Below are 17,718 nucleotides of genomic sequence, written 5' to 3' on the forward strand. Positions count from 1 at the left end.
TGTGCCTCATGCTCGTTTGTGTGGCTCAAATGACGTTAAACAGGCCTCTCTTAATAAGGAATTTGTTTATTTGCCTTGTTATGTGGATCTCAGCATTTTTACAATTAAATAAATTGTGTTGATATAGAAGTCAAATGCTTATACAACTGGAATTTAAGATATATTTGTATCACTCGCCAAATACTTTCAAGAGCAATGGAAAAATTGTTTTTTTTGCCATGTTTTGATCAAATCTATTAGAATTTAGGCTGTGAATGATATATGAACAAAGCCCTCAATAACACATCTGGAATACCCGCAGCAGCTGAAGAGGAGATTTATTTCTCAAGGGTCTGAGAGATCTTTTTTTTAAGTATATGGTCTTTAAACATATGTTTAATAAAATCGCAAGCATTTTGCAAGACACTTCAGGTATTAAACTAAAGACACCACCATGCAACTTCCCCAGTGGGATGATTACATTTGCTAATACTTTGTGTTCAAATATTCAAATAAGGCATCATTTCATGCTAATCTTCAAGAACTTAAAGGATAAAATTAGTCAAATACACAGCTAAATATGTCATTTGGATGTTCATTTTCTACAAGTCTGAGAGGACATTGAAATAAAAGCAAAATTGACCAAGGTATGAAAAGCAATATCCCGGTCCCAATGTCCACCCTGACCCTGAACCCCCAGGGACCTCACTGAGGTCACGCGCTAAACGGTGGTTTAAGGGGTTGAGTGAGAGCGAGGGCTTGAAATGGTGTAAATATAAATGGGACAGCACTGCTGCCACATCTAAATACAATTTTCAATTGAGCGTATTTATTTCACACTTTTCATTCTTTGATGTGCATCTTCCAGGCTATGTCCTCATAAGAGGTCATTTAAAATAATGTTATACTGTTTTCCGTCAAAATAGCTTGAATGACAAAATTAAATATTTGACGAAGAACTGAGTAAATAAAGTATGCATGATTTACTTCTCCATCTTAATGCTTTAAACGTATACATTTTAATATGACTAACATAAAAAAGGTAACCAAAAGACGACGGCACTTTTGCGGTCTCCATGCAGTCACTGGTTATCCATTTTTAATGTGACATTGCAATGAATTGTGGGTAATTCTCTGGAGCAGAAAGGGTTCATAGGGTACTCAAAATACCCGAGAGCCCACTAACACTCGCCAGCGGGACAGTGGGACGGACCCAAACCCTCACGGGGTTTGCCGGAAGTTTGGGATTGGCCCAAAATGTCTCCCCTTAAATTCATGTTCTTTCAAAAATACTTTTTAGTCTTTGATGGAAATCACTAAGCTTTGTTTTAATAGTGATAATGAAATGCATGTATAGAGATTTGCATAAGGGATATATAAATCGATCCTGACTGCAGTATCCACGTATTAAATACCACAGCCAAACCACAACAAGTCATCAAAGTATATTAAGAGTAGTGCACGAGGGCCACCTGCTGGTTGATCCACTGAACTGCAGCTCTCACACAGATCTCCAGTTTATATTCTCTGCCACCATGTCAGCGCCCCACGGACACAAACACACTACGTATGCTGAACAAACACATCGACACCTTTGTGCTTTTACTTTTATTAACGTAACAAAACAGTAAATGGAATATTATTTGATCACAAATGTTGTCATTATTATTAGCAACCAAATAGTAAAAAAAAAACATAGTTGGAAACAAGAGCATATAAAGCGTTAATATAAAGATGGCATTTTGGATATCTAGAGACTTAAACACAAAGTAGGTTGTTAGCGTTTTAACAGGTTTGAAAAAGCAGCAATGAAACGGCGTGCAACAGGGAAGGGGGGGTAGGGGGGGGGGCGTGAAGAACAGCAGGCATGATGTTTACATCAATGAACTCAAGTTGACTTCCATACCATGTTAGGAAGCCTGGGGGGGGAAACACACTTACAGCTCTGCATTATGCCCCAAACATTCAACAGAGGTGATTACTGCTTGACGGACGGCTCGACACTAGCAGTGTGTACGAGCAGTATTTTATATCGCGGATGACACCCAAAAAAAAGTGGAAGTCAAAGAAAATAAACAAAATATTTTAAAAAGGTAGAAAATAAAATTGGCACATGCATTTAGTGCTGAACAGCAAAACATAGATAATGGTTCCTCCACACCTGATACGGAGTAAAGGTTTAGACTACATGACTATATGGTCACCATGAAGGTCTCAGACAGCACAGCAGCCCTCATAACTGTGCAACGTGCTTGAGGTTGTTTCTTACACAACATCCTTCATAAACTACTATAGAAAGTGGTCTGCTGCAAAAAATGATGTTGAGAAGAATATTACTTCATTTCAATGGCGTGTTTTGAAAAGGGCCCGTCTTGTAATTAAAGAGCGCGGGCAAAATGAGTGACAGAAACAGGATATTAAACTCCCATGTTATGAAATATGCCCCATTCAATTTATAACCGCTGATAAGAAATACCATTGCCGGATATTACGATGTACAAGGAATGAGTGAGAAAGGCAGAGTACAATCAAATTCCCATACCTAAATATTTAAACATTTGGAAAATAGGCATGTTCGACAGTTTCGCAGAGCTCTCTTTTGATAATAAACAAAGAAATAAATATAAATATAAATATTACAGCCGTCAGGAGTCGCTGTTTTCTGAACTGGAGTCACTGGAGGTGCTGGCGGCAGAATCTGAGGAAGTGCTGCGGCTGATGAGATGAGGCGCTGAGCGACTGCTTAACTCTGGATGGAGGGGAGCGAAGGAAGCACCATCACCAATTCAACTCTGCCCAGTGGAGGGGAAGCACTCAGCACCGTGTGCTGGTGGTTCTGTTAACCAAACTCACTCTCTGGCCGTTGTGCTGCAGCTTGGGTCAGACATGCACTAGCCGCTTGGGTCAGACGCGCACTAGCCGCTTGGGTCAGACGCGCACTAGCCGCTTGGGTCAGACGCGCACTAGCCGCTTGGGTCAGACGCGCACTAGCAGCTTGGGTCAGACGCGCACTAGCAGCTTGGGTCAGACGCGCACTAGCAGCTTGGGTCAGACGCGCACTAGCAGCTTGGGTCAGACACGCACTAGCAGCTTGGGTCAGACACGCACTAGCAGCTTGGGTCAGACACGCACTAGCAGCTTGGGTCAGACACGCACTAGCAGCTTGGGTCAGACGCGCACTAGCAGCTTGGGTCAGACGCGCACTAGCAGCTTGGGTCAGACGCGCACTAGCAGCTTGGGTCAGACGCGCACTAGCAGCTTGGGTCAGACGCGCACTAGCAGCTGTGAGCTCGACCGCACGGGTTCATGAGTGTTAATCGCAGTATAAAACAGGTACGTGTGAGTCACTGTAACAAGAGGTCCTTCAGCATAAAGCCTGGTCTACCTGCACACAAAATACGCATCTTGCTGCCTCAGAGGTGTCCACATACCAACAATAATACGAACGATTCCAGGGAAGCTGGGACCATGGCCCCTACTTACTTTGAAATTTCTTGAACTTCTTATACAGACACGACTTGACGTATCGCTGCAGCTCCCGGAGAGTGGACGGCTTCAGTATCTCAAAGTCGATCTCGATCTCGTCTGGGTTGGTGTCGTGCGCCGAGGGCTCTCGCCTCTGGATGATGTGCACCACGCGGCCCAGCTTCAGCCCGGGTAGGCGGTTGATGTCGAGGCTCAGCTGTTGCTTCTCGTCATACGTCATCTGCAGACTTTCGTCCTCTGAATCCCAGACGTCGCTCCCCAACCACGAGCACCTGACATTTTGAGCGAAAGCGATCAGCACGTGGGAGTGACATTCTTTGATAATACTTTGAATTCTGTGAAACATCCTACCTGGAGTTGGGATTCGCGCTGCCTTCTTGTTGCCTGTTGTCCTCTTTCGTGTCCTTGTCGTTCCCCTTATTGGGTGGACGCGCAGAGACGTCACAGTAGGCAGACAGCTGTCCATAAACAGTTTGAAGCCGTATCAACACAGAGATAAATTGGTTTTGTGGTGCCACATATGGTCGTTTGGAAAAGTGCCAAAAAAATTAGTAAGAGCAGGAAATCCTGTCAGGGTAGCTTCTGTGTGGTGGAGGGACATAACGACAAGGAAGTCTCATTGAGAGATTTACCCTTTCAAGCTCTCATTGAACAAGGTTGCTTCCTGTGTTGTGCATAACGTGTTAATATATGATGATATGATGTCATAGGCTGGATATGTACAGTATTCTGCCATATGCCTGTGGGGAAACCTGACATTTCGGCGTACAAAACATAATGTCTGCTCCAGAGAACTCTCAGCACAGCGGAAAATGAAATAACGCTTCGGCTCACTGTAGTAAAAAGGTTACATAATTGAACTAGAAGTCAATGACCCCATCAGGAATTCAGAGGCATCGCAAAACAAAGAGGAACCGTGAGAGTTGAAACCCACCGGCTGTTGAAACCCAGCGCGTCGGGCGGGTTCGGCCCACTCGTCCCCCAAGTCTGATTTTTCGGCGTTGTAGGAGCCGTTCCCACTAAAACCCGCCCTCCTGGCCGGCGACGGCAACTCCACCGGCTCCTCTGGGATCTTTGCAAACCTCTTCTCGAACAAAGCCTGAAGTAAACGCATGCACAGTGACGAAAAGACAAACAAGTGACATAAAAACCCTGCAAAACTTGTTCGATTCATTAGTTGATTCATTCATTCAAAAAGCACCTGAAGCTTTATGGCCTTAGAGACAAAATCGTGACGTGGCGGGTTGTATTTGTAGCAATTGGAGAAAATGAGCCGAACGTCTGCGGCGAAGCCTTGTGCATCCGCGTACTCTCCTCCGTTCAACTTTTTCTGGAAATGGAAAAAGTCATCAGGACAACATCAAGGTGACCGTGGAGGAAAAAGTCCCCGCGCAGCTCGTACCTTCACCGTGGTCAGGTCCATGGGGTACTTGATGATGTGGTGGTAGTCGTCCAGCTGCAGAGCTTCAGCGTCGACGGGCTTGTAGAAAGGCCACGCGTAGACCAGGTTCTTCTTGGACAGCATCTCCTTCAGGATATCGTTGCAGTGCTGGAGCTGTTCGGACCCCTTCTGTTGGGCCGCGTCTTTAGGGGTTACAGCTTCTGTGGAGAGGTTGGTGGCGCCCTCCACCTTCCGCTTCAGCCCTTTCTTCTCCATCAAAAAAAACAACAAAAAACACCACAATAAGGGGAAAGCTCACCTCGTGATCTGCGATTCTTATGCCGACACCAGAGGAAGGCGACTCACTTTTGCGGCGGCGTGTGAAGGCCGTTTGGGCACGGAGGATGAGCTGGAGGGCAGCTTGCTGGGGCTCGGCTGAGTGGCGGGCGTCGCGGCCGATGGACACGTGGTCTCGGCTCCCTTCTGTCCGCCTGCAGCTGTGGATCAAACACACGACATTTCCCAGGACCTTTTCAGTGATGTTGCTGCTATGATGGACCGGCCCATCGCAGTATGCAATGAATGCTGGTGAGAGTTTGGCCTGTTTTTCTTTACTATCCAACTCTCTGGACAAAGCCTGACGCACCTTTAGAACCACTTCTCTTGGACAGAGTTGAAGCACAAACCTTCAAATCTCTGCCGCCCCAAACCAGCTAGCAACTTTTAGCAACACAATCAATTCTTCAGCGCTCTAAAACTGAATTGGAAAGAGAGAAGATGACGTATTGTCACCCAACCTGCTACCACATGACGGGAGGCCGGTTCAGTTATTCCACAGCATAACCCACAGGAGCCTGTTCAAAGCATACCATACTTTTTTGCAAAGTGCATTTTGTCACGTTGCTTAACTAATAAAATGAAACCAAAGTGAAAGCAGGGCATGCATGCATTTGTGTTTCGATTGAAACCAAAAGTAAGAACAGTGGCCTGAAGCAGTGTTTCCTGTTCGTACCACAGCCTGTACGTTACCTGGGGTGCTATTTTTTCTGCCCTTCCTTTTCGGGGCGTGAGGAATGATCTCCACTTCCATCTGCGGCATCTGTGCCACTTTTTGCAAGAAAACCTTTTCCACGGCGAGCGCCATCAGCACGATGTCATCTGTGGGCTAGAGGACAGGAGGTGTGGGGGGGGGGGGGCGTGAGCATTCAGCCCGATGTGAGGCGAGCCGCCGCGTGGCGTTCCCAGACCTCCTTACCTTGTTGTAGATGTAGCAGTTGGTGAACATGGTGTTGAAGTCCTGCAAACATTCACTCGCACTCCAGTAGTAGTCGTTCTCCAGTCGCTTCTTGATGGTTCCCAGGTCCATGGGAAATGTTATGATCTGATGGTAATCCTGACGGAGAGAGAGAGAGAAAAAACGGGTCACATGAAGGTCAAACTTTCTTTTTGTTTCCTTCCCACATTTTCTGAATAAATCAAAAGAGGAAAAGTATTAGCGCGGGATTGCTATATTTAAATAGTCGCCGTTTCCGGTATGATTCCAGTTTCTAATCATTTGGATAATGTAGAGATCTAGAAACAGAGCGACATTGATCAAAAGAAACAGAACTGCAGACGAGCCACATTTATCTAGAACTTTATACGAGCACGAAGGTGACCTGTGAAAACGTCTGAGTTCAGTGGTTCATGCACATTTTTCCTCTGCATGGGGGGGCGCGTTAGCAACGTTTAATTCTCAGATTCACCTCCTCACAAAGTGGTTTGGATCATCCAGCTAGAAGGTTTGCTTATTCACACGCCTACAATGTGGTCACAGTGACAAATATAACAGACAAATTGTAATAACCTGGAATTGGAAACAAAGTATCCAGGCACAGAAGATGTTTTTGGTTTTATTTTGTACTTTTGCATATCCGCCTCAGAGATTTGGAAATCCATGTTGGATGAAGGAATGGTTGGAAACCCCGTTCTGAAATCGACATCACACCAACATATCGCTGAAAAAGATGGATCATCACTCAGGGTCTTTCCCCGGTTTTAATTGGGACAAAAAAGGAGCTACAGTGTAGAATATGTAAGAAAAGTTGGGATACATTAGTTGATACAATTAAGTTTCCATAGAATTCCATAATTAGTGTGACTGCTTAAAAGTATAAAGTCAAGTTTGTCACATGTATGGGCTCAGTAAATAATGGATGGGACGAGTGACTATGAGGTCTGCGAGTTATTACGAAACCAAAAAAAGAAACGATTGAAAACGGTGTTGAAAGAAACGAGATTAATAGTGGCAACAAAAGAATGACAAAAGAAAGAAGATTTAGGAATTCAGAAGCAGTTTTACTTCAGTGAAAGAAAAGCGAGGAAGCGAGAAAACATACAAAACATTACAGACGGGTATAATAGACACAAGGGAGTTCATGTGCACAAAGAATGAACCTTTTTCGGGCCACATTAGTTTGTTTGGAATAAAATAAATGTATTTCACAAAAATACACCTGCCTATATCAGGAATAAGTAAATACCTTATAACGAAGTCCTCTGAAAGCCTCACTATTTGTCCAATCATGATTTGAAATAACTTAATACCTTAAAAAATATTTAGATTTATGTTTTTGAAGACGTAAATAATAAATTGATACAAATGTTTCAAATATTTTTTTTTCCAACCCTTTGGACATTTTTGAAATCTCTTTCCAACTACTCACTGGTAGCCCAAGAGCGACTGCATCAACGGGCTGGTGGAAAGGCCACGAGAACTGGTGCCTCCACAGGGATTTCATCACTACGTTGTGCATGTACTGCAGCTGGTTGGTCCTCCGGCGGGGCCCCACGGGGTTGGTGACCTCAGGAGGCGGAGGGTTCACGAACGGCGGAGGCTCCTCTGACATGGCTGCGACGGGGCCCCTGAGACGCCAACGCCGTTATCTCCTGGGAACGCCGTTTCATCCGTCAGCCCATCAAAAGGCTCTGAAGGCTCAATCGTTTCGTAGAGTTCTGTGAGTGGTGGGAGAGGGATCATTCGTGGATCTTTATGAAGAGATATATGAAGTACAAGCTGTATTCTTCAATTCTACTATTCTGCATCTACGAGCCAAATAAAAATGAAAGAGCTCATCGAACACACTGACTTGCCAACACAGTAAGTGTAGTAACAGGCGCGCACACTAAAGCCCAACAGACTCCGTGCCGGGTTGAAGCTGTCCGGTTGCAGTCCATTTAAGTGGGGGGACACGTGTCTGCATGGTGTCCCCACTGCGGCTGATGATTCGGGACGTGTGACGACTGGAATGTGAGTAACAGGTGTTTGTTGTTATTTTAATACATAATTAAGGCTTCCCCTTTTTTTTGGAATACATTCTGGTTGTGATGCGTTTTATAGTCAGTTTACACGTGAAAAGGCGGTCAGGGTTTGGACAGTGAAGATTCACAGGTAGCGTCAATGAAGTGAAACTTTACAGCAGCACGCACGACAACGCCACTGGCTTTAACGGTATTAACGGCAGCTAGCTAGCTAGCTAGCTAGCAAGGGAAAGTAACGTAAACGTGCACAGCGTCATCACAAGACGCCGTTTCAAAATAACGAATAGTCTTTCGAATAAAGTCGCAAATCACCCATTTGAAGATTTGGCATTCAATGTTGCTTCGCTGAAACGCTTTGACGCGGAGTGAACTTAACGTTAGTTAACGTTCCCTCACGAGCTCACGTTACCTGTTGTCCTCACATAACGGCCCGGTAAACGGTCTCCCGGGGGGAGCGGCGGGGGGGGGGACACATTCAGGAGAACTGGCGTTACGGGAGGTTTCACTAACTCCCTTTCTTAAGAAAGCAGGTTAAAGCGATGGTTCACGGGCACTGAGCACATGACATCAAACAAGCAAACTGATTTAGCGACTAGACGAAAGGCGCCGTTTGACCAACTTTCCAAACCAAACAACAAACCTGAGGCCACGAACGTGCGCTCCTCTGCGCCGGAACTGTGCACCAACGCACACACACGCCGCCTGCTGGAGTGGAGGGTTTTGGGGCCGTATGGTGTCGGGAGAAGACTGATTTCCTTTCCAGTATTGTACTTGCCAACAGCATATTCGTTTGCGTTCGAGTAACATCATCGCGCTGGATCTGCCCTGAGGTAACGTTAGATGAAACCGCATAATATAAAATTATATTATAATTTAAACATTTTCAAACTAACATCCAACCCTAACATGGCACCTTAGCTTTGCGAATATATGTATATATATTTCACCAAGGTAAACTGAAAGTTATATTACGTTGCCCTTCATATTTATGTCCCTCATTAGCTTCCGTCACTTCTGCTGGCGAGGCGCATGCGCAGACACGCACCAACGCACCACATTCCCCGCTTCTCCTTAGCTTCTCCTCGCAGGCGAGCAGCCAGCAACCAGCCTATTGATAAATGTGCCTCCAATGGTCGTCTGAATCAAAACTACGCGCATTTCTCCCTCCAATCTTTACGAGGAGTAACAATCGGACCGCGAAGCTGCATTAAATCCCTGTGAGTATCGACTTATGACCGATTCTTCATCGTTTGAATGGAGGGCCCCGTCCGTGGCGGCTCAACCAATTTGTCAACAGCGTTAATGCTCCGCAGGCAGACGGCTACACGTTCGCACTCCTGTTAGCGCTGTTGTTGAAACGGCAGGTTGAAGATGGAGTTGTTCTCGCTCTTTGTCGGGCTTCAAATCATCCAGATGCGCAACAGTCCGGTGGTCGCTCCTGTCAGCGGAATGGTTCCGTGTCGCCCTTTGTTTAACATCGCTCCTGTTATCATTTTCGTCGCGTTTAAACGCGGTCACGCGTTCACGTGTTTGGTATTTATTACCTAGTAGCGGACGTCTGGTGCTGACTGTCTATATTAAAGGTTTCCTTTCGGTCCCTTCAGCTGTAACAGGCCAGATAGCGTTAGCTAGCTAATTGCTAGCTTAGGTTGCTAAATCCAAAAAATCCGCCGTGCTAAAGTAGAAAGCAGCCACACAGTTCATATGTTGTTAACTAGTGAAGACGACGCCTGTACATCTACCGGCCGCTTTCATGGAGAATGACGGTGTCAAACCCCGGTGTTTCCTTGTGTTTGTTTGTGCCTGATACATTGTAGGGATACGTATCCGTGGCATCGCGTCATACAGAAAACGGCACAAGCTCAGCATTACTTTTATACGTCAATGAATAAAACTATCCACGCGGAATCGGTGCCCCACTTTGAATCAGCTCGAAGAGCACAATGACCTTAATAATCCCACTTTCTAAATGACTCCATGTTCACTTCCATCTGTCTGCAGGATCGTACTCAGTGGATGCTCATTTTCTCACCATGGCAACGGAAGACAAGAAACCAGAGACCGACACGAAACCTCCCGTTGTTCCATCAGCGTCCGCCAGTCAAAGCAAGGTATGGACCCCCCCACTCCCCCCTCACTCAATGGTTAATTGTGGGACTGCTGAGAAGATTTCCAGTTAACGTTTGTCGTCCGCTTTCCTGATCCGCAGTCTGCTCCCGCCAAGCCCAACTACAGTCTGAAGTTCACACTAGCAGGCCACACTAAGGCCGTCTCCTCCGTCAAATTCAGTCCCAGCGGAGAGTGGCTCGCCAGCTCCTGTGAGTCCCCCCCCCCACTTCCATTTCCTGTCACGTTATTATTATTTATATTAAACCACATGTGGGACCACGGAAATGATTATATTTTAATCGGCCTGCTACATTCTCGATTCAGAGTTTCCTTCATTGATATCAATTTTTGAGAAGTCACATTTACAATTCTAGTTTTCACTTTATTGGAAGCAAAAATCAACCAATCGACAAAAGTTTAACTTATTCCTTTTTTTTCATTGTCTGTTAAGCAGTGATCTCCGATTCACAGACTCGTCACTTTTTTCCTTTCTCCTCCACAGCCGCTGACAAACTCATCAAAATCTGGGGGGCGTACGACGGCAAGTTTGAGAAAACCATATCGGGACACAAGCTGGTGAGTCGGGCGGCTCGCGGCCGTGTTGTCTGATTCCCTCCGTGGCGTCGTCAGCGGAGCCTTTCTCTCTGTCGCCTTCCTAATCACCCCCCCGTGAACCTCGCAGGGCATATCCGACGTGGCCTGGTCCTCCGACTCCAACCTGCTGGTGTCCGCCTCTGACGACAAAACCCTCAAGATCTGGGACGTCAGCTCGGTGAGGGAGCGCGTGGAGCCGCCGCTCGTTTGTCCTCCTTGTTACCAGCGAGAATGTGACGTTACAACTTTTTTTTCTCCATCTAGGGGAAAGGCTTAAAAACTCTTAAAGGTCACAGCAACTACGTGTTCTGCTGCAACTTCAACCCTCAGTCCAACCTCATCGTGTCCGGATCGGTGAGTACGGAGCTTCGCCTACCGATAGGCTCCTTCTAAAGATGGCTTCTTATTTACGTCCCTTTGCTTCCAGTTCGATGAGAGTGTAAGGATATGGGACGTGAAGACCGGGAAGTGTTTGAAAACATTGCCGGCTCACTCCGACCCGGTCTCCGCTGTGAGTTTGCGTTTCCATGTTCCTGTATTCTTCTGTAAGAAAATGTCAGTTACATGAAAGTTTCCACGGAGAGTGACGGCGTGTCTCGGCCCCGCAGGTTCACTTCAACAGAGACGGCTCCCTGATCGTGTCCAGCAGCTACGACGGACTTTGGTGAGAACTGCCCCACTCGTCTACATCATGAGTTCACCTCGATAATCCCCAGAAAGTCCCGGCTGTCATTAGTGAAAAGTAATTGCTCATTAAAGTAAGTCGTGCAGTAACACCTGACCGCTTGTTTTGGTTTGTATTCCCAGCCGGATCTGGGACACGGCGTCGGGGCAGTGTTTGAAGACCCTCATAGGTAAGGTGCCCCGGGCCTCTCTACCCCCCTGCTGCATACGTGCACCTTCCCACCAGGTTTACTACGGGGAAAGAAATCTGATTTAAAAATCATTTCGAATTGCGTTGTGTTACACCCAAGGTTTTGTAAAGCGTTTTGGGTTGTTGGGCTGACGTTGTGTGTTGTCCATGTCAGATGACGACAACCCTCCCGTGTCCTTTGTGAAGTTCTCCCCCAACGGGAAATACATCCTGGCCGCCACGCTGGACAAGTGAGTGTTAGCAGGCCGTCGTTGGCGCTGCTCACCAGCAGAGGGCGGCGCTGCGCCGCCGTGGGCTCAGCTCCAGGTTTATTAAAGAGTGTTTAATATCAGTCATGTGATTGGTGATTCTGTGTCCTCAGCACGCTGAAGCTGTGGGACTACAGCAAAGGGAAGGTGAGCAGCTTCTTTCACATTTCATCATTTTATTTTTTTACAATTTAAAGCAGTGTGTGAGTGTAGGCGAGATGCAGTTAGTCCGCTTACATTCTTTTTTTCATTATGTTTCAGTGCTTGAAAACGTACACCGGCCACAAAAATGAGAAGTACTGCATATTTGCAAACTTCTCCGTCACCGGCGGAAAGGTGAGCGCTCTTTCACTTTGATGACGGCTCACAGGTTCTGCTTCGTGCTCCTGATAATCCACTTTCTGGTGTTTGATGCCGCGTGTGTGTTCATGAAGCCTCTCTGCTCTGTCCTCCAGTGGATCGTGTCCGGCTCCGAGGACAACATGGTTTATATCTGGAACCTACAGACGAAGGAAATCGTGCAGAAACTCCAGAGCCACACAGGTACGGCAACGAGCGCGAGCCAAATCACCACTAGCCCACCGCCCGCTTTGAGTAAACTCATTTGTATTATTTAAGAGACGACGGACGTCTCCACATTACTAAATGACACTACGGGTAAAACCACTTTATTTGGTGTGAAGTGTCCCCTTTAGTCTCCACACTCTGTCTGACCTGGTGTTCTGTCCGATGTGTAAAGCAGCCTTTCAACTCTCCCCTTCCTTCCCCAGACGTCGTCATCTCGACCGCCTGCCACCCGACAGAGAACATCATCGCGTCCGCGGCTTTAGAAAACGACAAAACCATCAAGCTATGGAGAAGCGACTGCTAAGCTCCTGCTTTGGGATTCTTTGCGCCATTCAACTTGTTTTTTTTCCCTTCTGTTTTGTTGTAAGAAAAGAGGACATTTTTTTTTTCTAACGGAGCTCCTGTGTGACGCAGAGGGAATGAGACCCGTCGACCACGTTCAGTTTCCCAGAGCCCACATCCGGGGTCACATCACTCTCCTAATGTGAAGCTGGAGACTTTTTTTTTCTTGATGCTGTGTTCTGGTGCTTCAGTATTTTTGACACTGCTTTAAACTTCCCCCCCCGGTGTTACAGTTCCGTACCAACTCGCGTTCATTTGTGGTCCCTTTGGATAATGTTAAGCTTATTCGGCCTTTTTAATGATTTGATCATTTGTGTTCTGCCTTTTATTTTTGAGTAACTGTAGCGTCGTCATTATGACTTTACGGTGAAGTGACGTTAACATCAAGCTTCAGGTATTAAAAACAAAACAAAGACATCTTATGGCTGTTTATTATTCAAGGCCTTACAAATAGGGACGTTTGGTCTTAATATTCAATTGCCAGGTTTCAAATATACATTTACTGTTTAAATCCTTTTGGGCAACAAACCAGGTTTTAACTAAATTAAAAAAGCTGAAAATGTGATGTATGAAATCACAGAATAGTTTGAACAATTGCACACAAAAAACCCCCAGTTAGTTTGAAGATGTGTACAGATGCTGATTTGATTACTGCAGCTGTCCGTCTTGGTTCTTTGTCTTCTGCACGCAGCCACCAGCATCTGTAGTCTGGATTCATTCTGACAATTCTGACAATTGACAGCTTAATAAACCCAGTTTTTGTACGTTTCACGTGACCGAGTCGTGAGTTTAACATTCACGTGTATCTGGAACATGACACACAATATACTGCCAGCAGCTCAGCGTTCATTATTTTTTTTAATAACTTTTTTTGTTTTTCTCGGTCCATGAAAGATAAGAACATCGGAAAAACAACCCACAAAAAACAGAAGACAAATTTCATCTCTTAAAAATTGATGAAAATATAATTAAAGACAATCCCCGTCGTTGCAGCGGCGGGCAAAAAATGGCAAAGTGTTTGCACGACGTATGCAGAAGAAAACAACACAAGTCAGATAAAATTACCTTTGTACAAAAATAGATCATTTTCCAAGTGTTTTTTTTGTTTTACCACTGATGCAACAATGAAAGCATTGATTGTGTCACAAGTTCAGCTGTTCCTGATTATTACACTTATTGAACATACAATTGCCAAGCAACACAGACACACATTTCAGGGGATTTAGAGTCATTTTTTTTTTCTTTCACTGTTTTATTGAGCTGGTATTTTTTTTTTTTAGCTTAGAGCTGCTGTGATTCTGCTGGTTCAACAAGTCCAGGTCTGAAAGCAACAAAAGAAAAAAAAGTGTAACTTGTCATGGAACACTTTTTGGTCTTAAAAGACTCGTCTTCCTCAGAAATACTCAAAGAACAGATCTGTTGAAATATATTTATAAATATTTACACATTTACATATTAACAAAATAGAACTTTGTTTTATAAAGCGTTCATGGAGGTGATCTTTCTTTGCTGGACACAGGATTTTTTTGGGGGGTGGGGGGGATCTCACACGTCCACTTTATGGCTTAAGAGACCTGTGCTCGGCGGATCACAGTTCACTTAGAAGGGGGGGTCCATTTTAAAGTTGAACAAAAGACCCGCTTAGATCGCTCAACGTCTGCTTTCCTATAATAAAAAAAGTAGCTGTAGCTCCATGATTAAATTGTAAAACTTATCAGAAAAATAAGCTTGTCTTTGTTTGAAAAGACAAACACCAGAATATAAATACTGTAAACTGAGCTCAGACCAGCAGGTGGTTCTGAGATGGTAACAGGCCGCCTCCCTGAAACGCTCCAATAAGAACTAATACCACAAGCCGGAACTTGAACGCTGGACTTATTACTTCTCCCCACACGACTCAAGGAGGGTTTGTGTCCGAGCACAGCGATGAAAGTACCATCTTCTTGTCGGATGAAATACTTGTAGAAAACAGAATTCAAGTAAAGCTGCAGCGGCGCCGCTCCTCCACCAGAGGGAGCTCCCGACACTTAAATGTCCTCCGACCCAAACAGACAGCAATCATGAGGAAAACGTTCACTCCGGTCTCTGCGGGGCCCTGATGGTGCCATCAGAATATTCTCAGCATTTCATATCTTAGCAATTCATAAATTGAGGGGATTTAAAAACTAAGTGCTGATAAAATAACCGGCCGGCCAATAGGAGCTCCGGCTGCCGGGCTTCGTTTCATATTTATGTGAAATGTATCTCCTGTGAGAGATTCCTCGTGATGTAGAAGTATTACCATTACATTTGTAGTGAAATCCTCAATGATTTTAAGTGATTAAAAGTTAAATGTCATACTCTTTTCTTATGACGCAGGATTGAAATGCATGTGTAAATGAATATTTAGGTACATTTACTAAAATATATTAATCGGTGAAGACTTAAAAACTGAGTATTGAAGTAGCACATCCAAGGCTCCATTCACCCACGTTAACCCGTTCAGTTCATCTCAGGGGGATGACGACACAGCGCTCAGGGGTCCAAGTCGCTCACATAACATGACCAATCAGCAGAAATAGGAAGAAGAAAATCCTTCATTTCATTTTCATCTGGGCCTTTTTCTGGTATCCGACTTGACGCACAGCCTTGAACTCACTTTCAGAGGTGAATCAACCGGTACAGAATGTCTGTCCTGTGTCCCAATAGTGTGGAGGAGAGATGAAAGCCGAACGAGCAGGTTACTCGGTCCAGGAGAGAAACACCACGGCTCACCAACACTCTGTGGACCATCTTTGGAAACGCACTGGATGCATAGTATCGCAGCGGCCGCAGCATTTAGAGAAAAGCAACAAACAGCATATGAGCATAAAGCATAATCACACACAAAATGGAGGTATCCATATCTAATTTCACTTAAATGACTCCAGCTCGTCCAGAGAAGTGCAGGGAGAGCGAGTGTGTGTGTGTGTGTGTGTGTCCCGCTGAATGGTGCGTCCCCAATCGGGGTCAGATTCCCCTCAAGAGGTCCGTTGCGGGAGCCTGACTGCACCGAGGTTAAGTGCCGAGAAAGGGGCCGCCGGCGGGACGGATGGAGAACAGAGGTAAGTCAGAGTAAGGTCAATACTGCGTGCGGCTGTAGCTGTCTGTACAGGTAGATGTGGGTGTGTGAGGATAGCATCCCGCCGCGGGGGCGGGAGTTGAAAGTTACGTGACACGAGACGGGGAGAGGTCCAAGAAGGGTACAGAAAAAAAAAGGTCCCCCCCCCATAAGACAGAGGTGACGACAGAAGGCCCAAACAAAGTCTTCTTCATCTTCCCTCGCCATGCGTAGCCACCAAGCAATGGGCTGATTTGACTAAAATGCCCCCCCCCCCCATCTGATGGCGCACAGTGCTAACGGAGTAACGCGCAGGTGCTATTTGGTGGAATCGAGCAGACACCTGAGGTTGTTTCATTTATTTTTTAAGCGCTTGCCGCCCCATAAGCCGTCACAGCGGCTAGTGCAAGACCGGACGTCGAGTCGGGCGGAGAAAGGACGGGCTCCTTCAAACGGGCGTCTACCCTTTCCTCTGCCTCCAAGTCCCCCACGAAGTGAGTTCAGAGTCCTGATAAAGAGAGAGAGAAGGCTCAGGTCCGGACGGCCTCAGGCTCTCCCGCTCCTCGATGGGGCCGATCACAACGCAGAGGGTCCTTTTTTAAAAATGTCTGGTTGATGTTTTCTCAAAATACCTGCAACTGTGGGCGTTCAAACCCTGATCGTCTTTTTCTTGTCTTGTCGCCGTGTGGGGAAAGAGGATGAAAACAACAGCTCAACGCGCTTCTTCTGAAGTCCACTGTTGTCACCCGTGTCGCAGTGTGATTTCCATACCTATATCTATATATACTGTATATCTATATATTTCTTATTTATATATGTTTTACAAGGTATAAAACAGACTCAAAGGGAGGATGAATTCATTGTCTTGGAACACATCCAACAGGGAGCCGGTGTGGAGGGACGGGTGGAACAGCTTCTCCATCCGTCACATGATCCACCCCTCACTGTCCCGATCAAGCATCTCTGCTACTATGTCATTTGATGCGGGGCTTCTAGCATCTCCATGAGGAAGGTGTCGATGGGCGTGTCCCCGATGAGCTTGAAGAAGAACAAGTGCTCCAGACACTTGAGGCCGATGGAGCGCAGCGCCGGTAACCGCAGCAACAGTTTGGCAAACCTGTCACGACACAAGGTGGAAGTTAGACCAAAGGACGAGCAGGAGGGGATCCGACCTCAAGCTTAACCTCCCACAGCACCAAGGAAGACTTCAGTAACAATGCAAAGAGCTGAAGAGGAAAACACTAATCACATATTAACGCCCGCCCTAATAAGGAGGATTTGCGTTCCTACCTGCCAGGCTGGTCGGGGTACTTCTGTTTGCAGTAGGCCTCTAAAGACGCGTACACCTTCTCTCTCAGAGCTTCTACCTCACCCGGATTGGACAACCCTTTGGAGTCTGTGGACAAGAAGGGAACAGAGCAATCAAAGAGCCGCCCGATGCTGCTGGTCGGCCTCGTTATGGTAAAAGCAGTGTTTTCCTGCCTTTCGGCCCTCTTGGCTGTGACAAAGTATGGCCGCTCCCGCCTCGCTCAAAGGCCCCTTGCGGTTGAGTTTTAACCCCGCAGGTCCGGCGCGGTCGTGTGGCGCCACATTCCGCGTGAGCCCAATTAGGCCGGCGCTAAGCTAAGCATGGCTGAAAGCCCCGGCACAAGCGTGTCATTGAGTCACGTCTCGGGTGTTCAAAGCGACGCGCGGTTGATCAACAAAGAATGAACATTTGTTGTGAGCGGCTGGACTCTGCAAACCCAGTGTGGGAACG

General features: G+C 46.2%; 3 protein-coding genes across 14 annotated transcripts in view; 1 reads left to right on the forward strand and 2 right to left on the reverse strand.

Annotated features, from left to right (window-relative positions):
- Positions 1-1,572: 1,572 nt before the first annotated feature.
- Positions 1,573-8,957, reverse strand: LOC120832194 (bromodomain-containing protein 3). Of its 10 annotated transcripts, none has more exons than XM_078088247.1 (12): positions 8,787-8,954; positions 7,975-8,128; positions 7,552-7,840; positions 6,102-6,239; positions 5,876-6,011; positions 5,213-5,343; positions 4,868-5,113; positions 4,667-4,795; positions 4,400-4,564; positions 3,817-3,923; positions 3,463-3,737; positions 1,573-2,728 (listed from the first exon to the last, which is right to left on the reverse strand). In XM_078088247.1, exons 3-12 carry the CDS (start codon positions 7,732-7,734, stop codon positions 2,625-2,627), a joined length of 1,614 nt encoding a protein of 537 aa, XP_077944373.1. In that variant the 5' UTR covers positions 7,735-7,840; positions 7,975-8,128; positions 8,787-8,954; the 3' UTR covers positions 1,573-2,624. The 10 variants fall into 10 exon arrangements, with proteins under 10 accessions (XP_077944373.1, XP_077944378.1, XP_077944372.1 ...); XM_078088252.1 differs by lacking the exon at positions 7,975-8,128 and adding an exon at positions 6,693-6,815 and having other exon boundaries at positions 8,787-8,860; XM_078088246.1 differs by having other exon boundaries at positions 8,556-8,804.
- On the forward strand, positions 8,567-13,651 carry wdr5 (WD repeat domain 5). Of its 2 annotated transcripts, none has more exons than XM_040198296.2 (14): positions 8,567-8,976; positions 10,148-10,257; positions 10,356-10,464; positions 10,758-10,831; positions 10,938-11,027; positions 11,114-11,203; positions 11,277-11,360; positions 11,458-11,513; positions 11,657-11,703; positions 11,878-11,953; positions 12,085-12,118; positions 12,233-12,307; positions 12,427-12,514; positions 12,742-13,651. In XM_040198296.2, the coding sequence occupies exons 2-14, from the start codon at positions 10,180-10,182 to the stop codon at positions 12,840-12,842; spliced, it is 1,002 nt and encodes a 333-aa protein (XP_040054230.1). In that variant the 5' UTR covers positions 8,567-8,976; positions 10,148-10,179; the 3' UTR covers positions 12,843-13,651. The 2 variants fall into 2 exon arrangements, with proteins under 2 accessions (XP_040054230.1, XP_040054228.1); XM_040198294.2 differs by lacking the exon at positions 8,567-8,976 and adding an exon at positions 9,149-9,363.
- A 68-nt stretch (positions 13,652-13,719) lies between these two features.
- rxraa (retinoid X receptor, alpha a) overlaps positions 13,720-17,718 on the reverse strand; it is a 76,039-nt gene continuing 72,040 nt past the window's right edge. For both annotated transcript variants that reach the window (XM_040198293.2, XM_040198290.2), the window contains exons 10-11: positions 17,250-17,355; positions 13,720-17,076 (exon numbers count right to left, since the gene is read on the reverse strand). In XM_040198293.2, coding sequence (XP_040054227.1) covers positions 16,929-17,076; positions 17,250-17,355 — 254 coding nt within the window. In that variant the 3' untranslated portion in view covers positions 13,720-16,928. The remainder of the gene's footprint in view (positions 17,077-17,249; positions 17,356-17,718) is intronic.

The sequence above is a fragment of the Gasterosteus aculeatus genome, chromosome 14 (genome assembly GCF_964276395.1).
Source record: "Gasterosteus aculeatus chromosome 14, fGasAcu3.hap1.1, whole genome shotgun sequence".
Lineage (NCBI taxonomy): Eukaryota > Metazoa > Chordata > Actinopteri > Perciformes > Gasterosteidae > Gasterosteus > Gasterosteus aculeatus.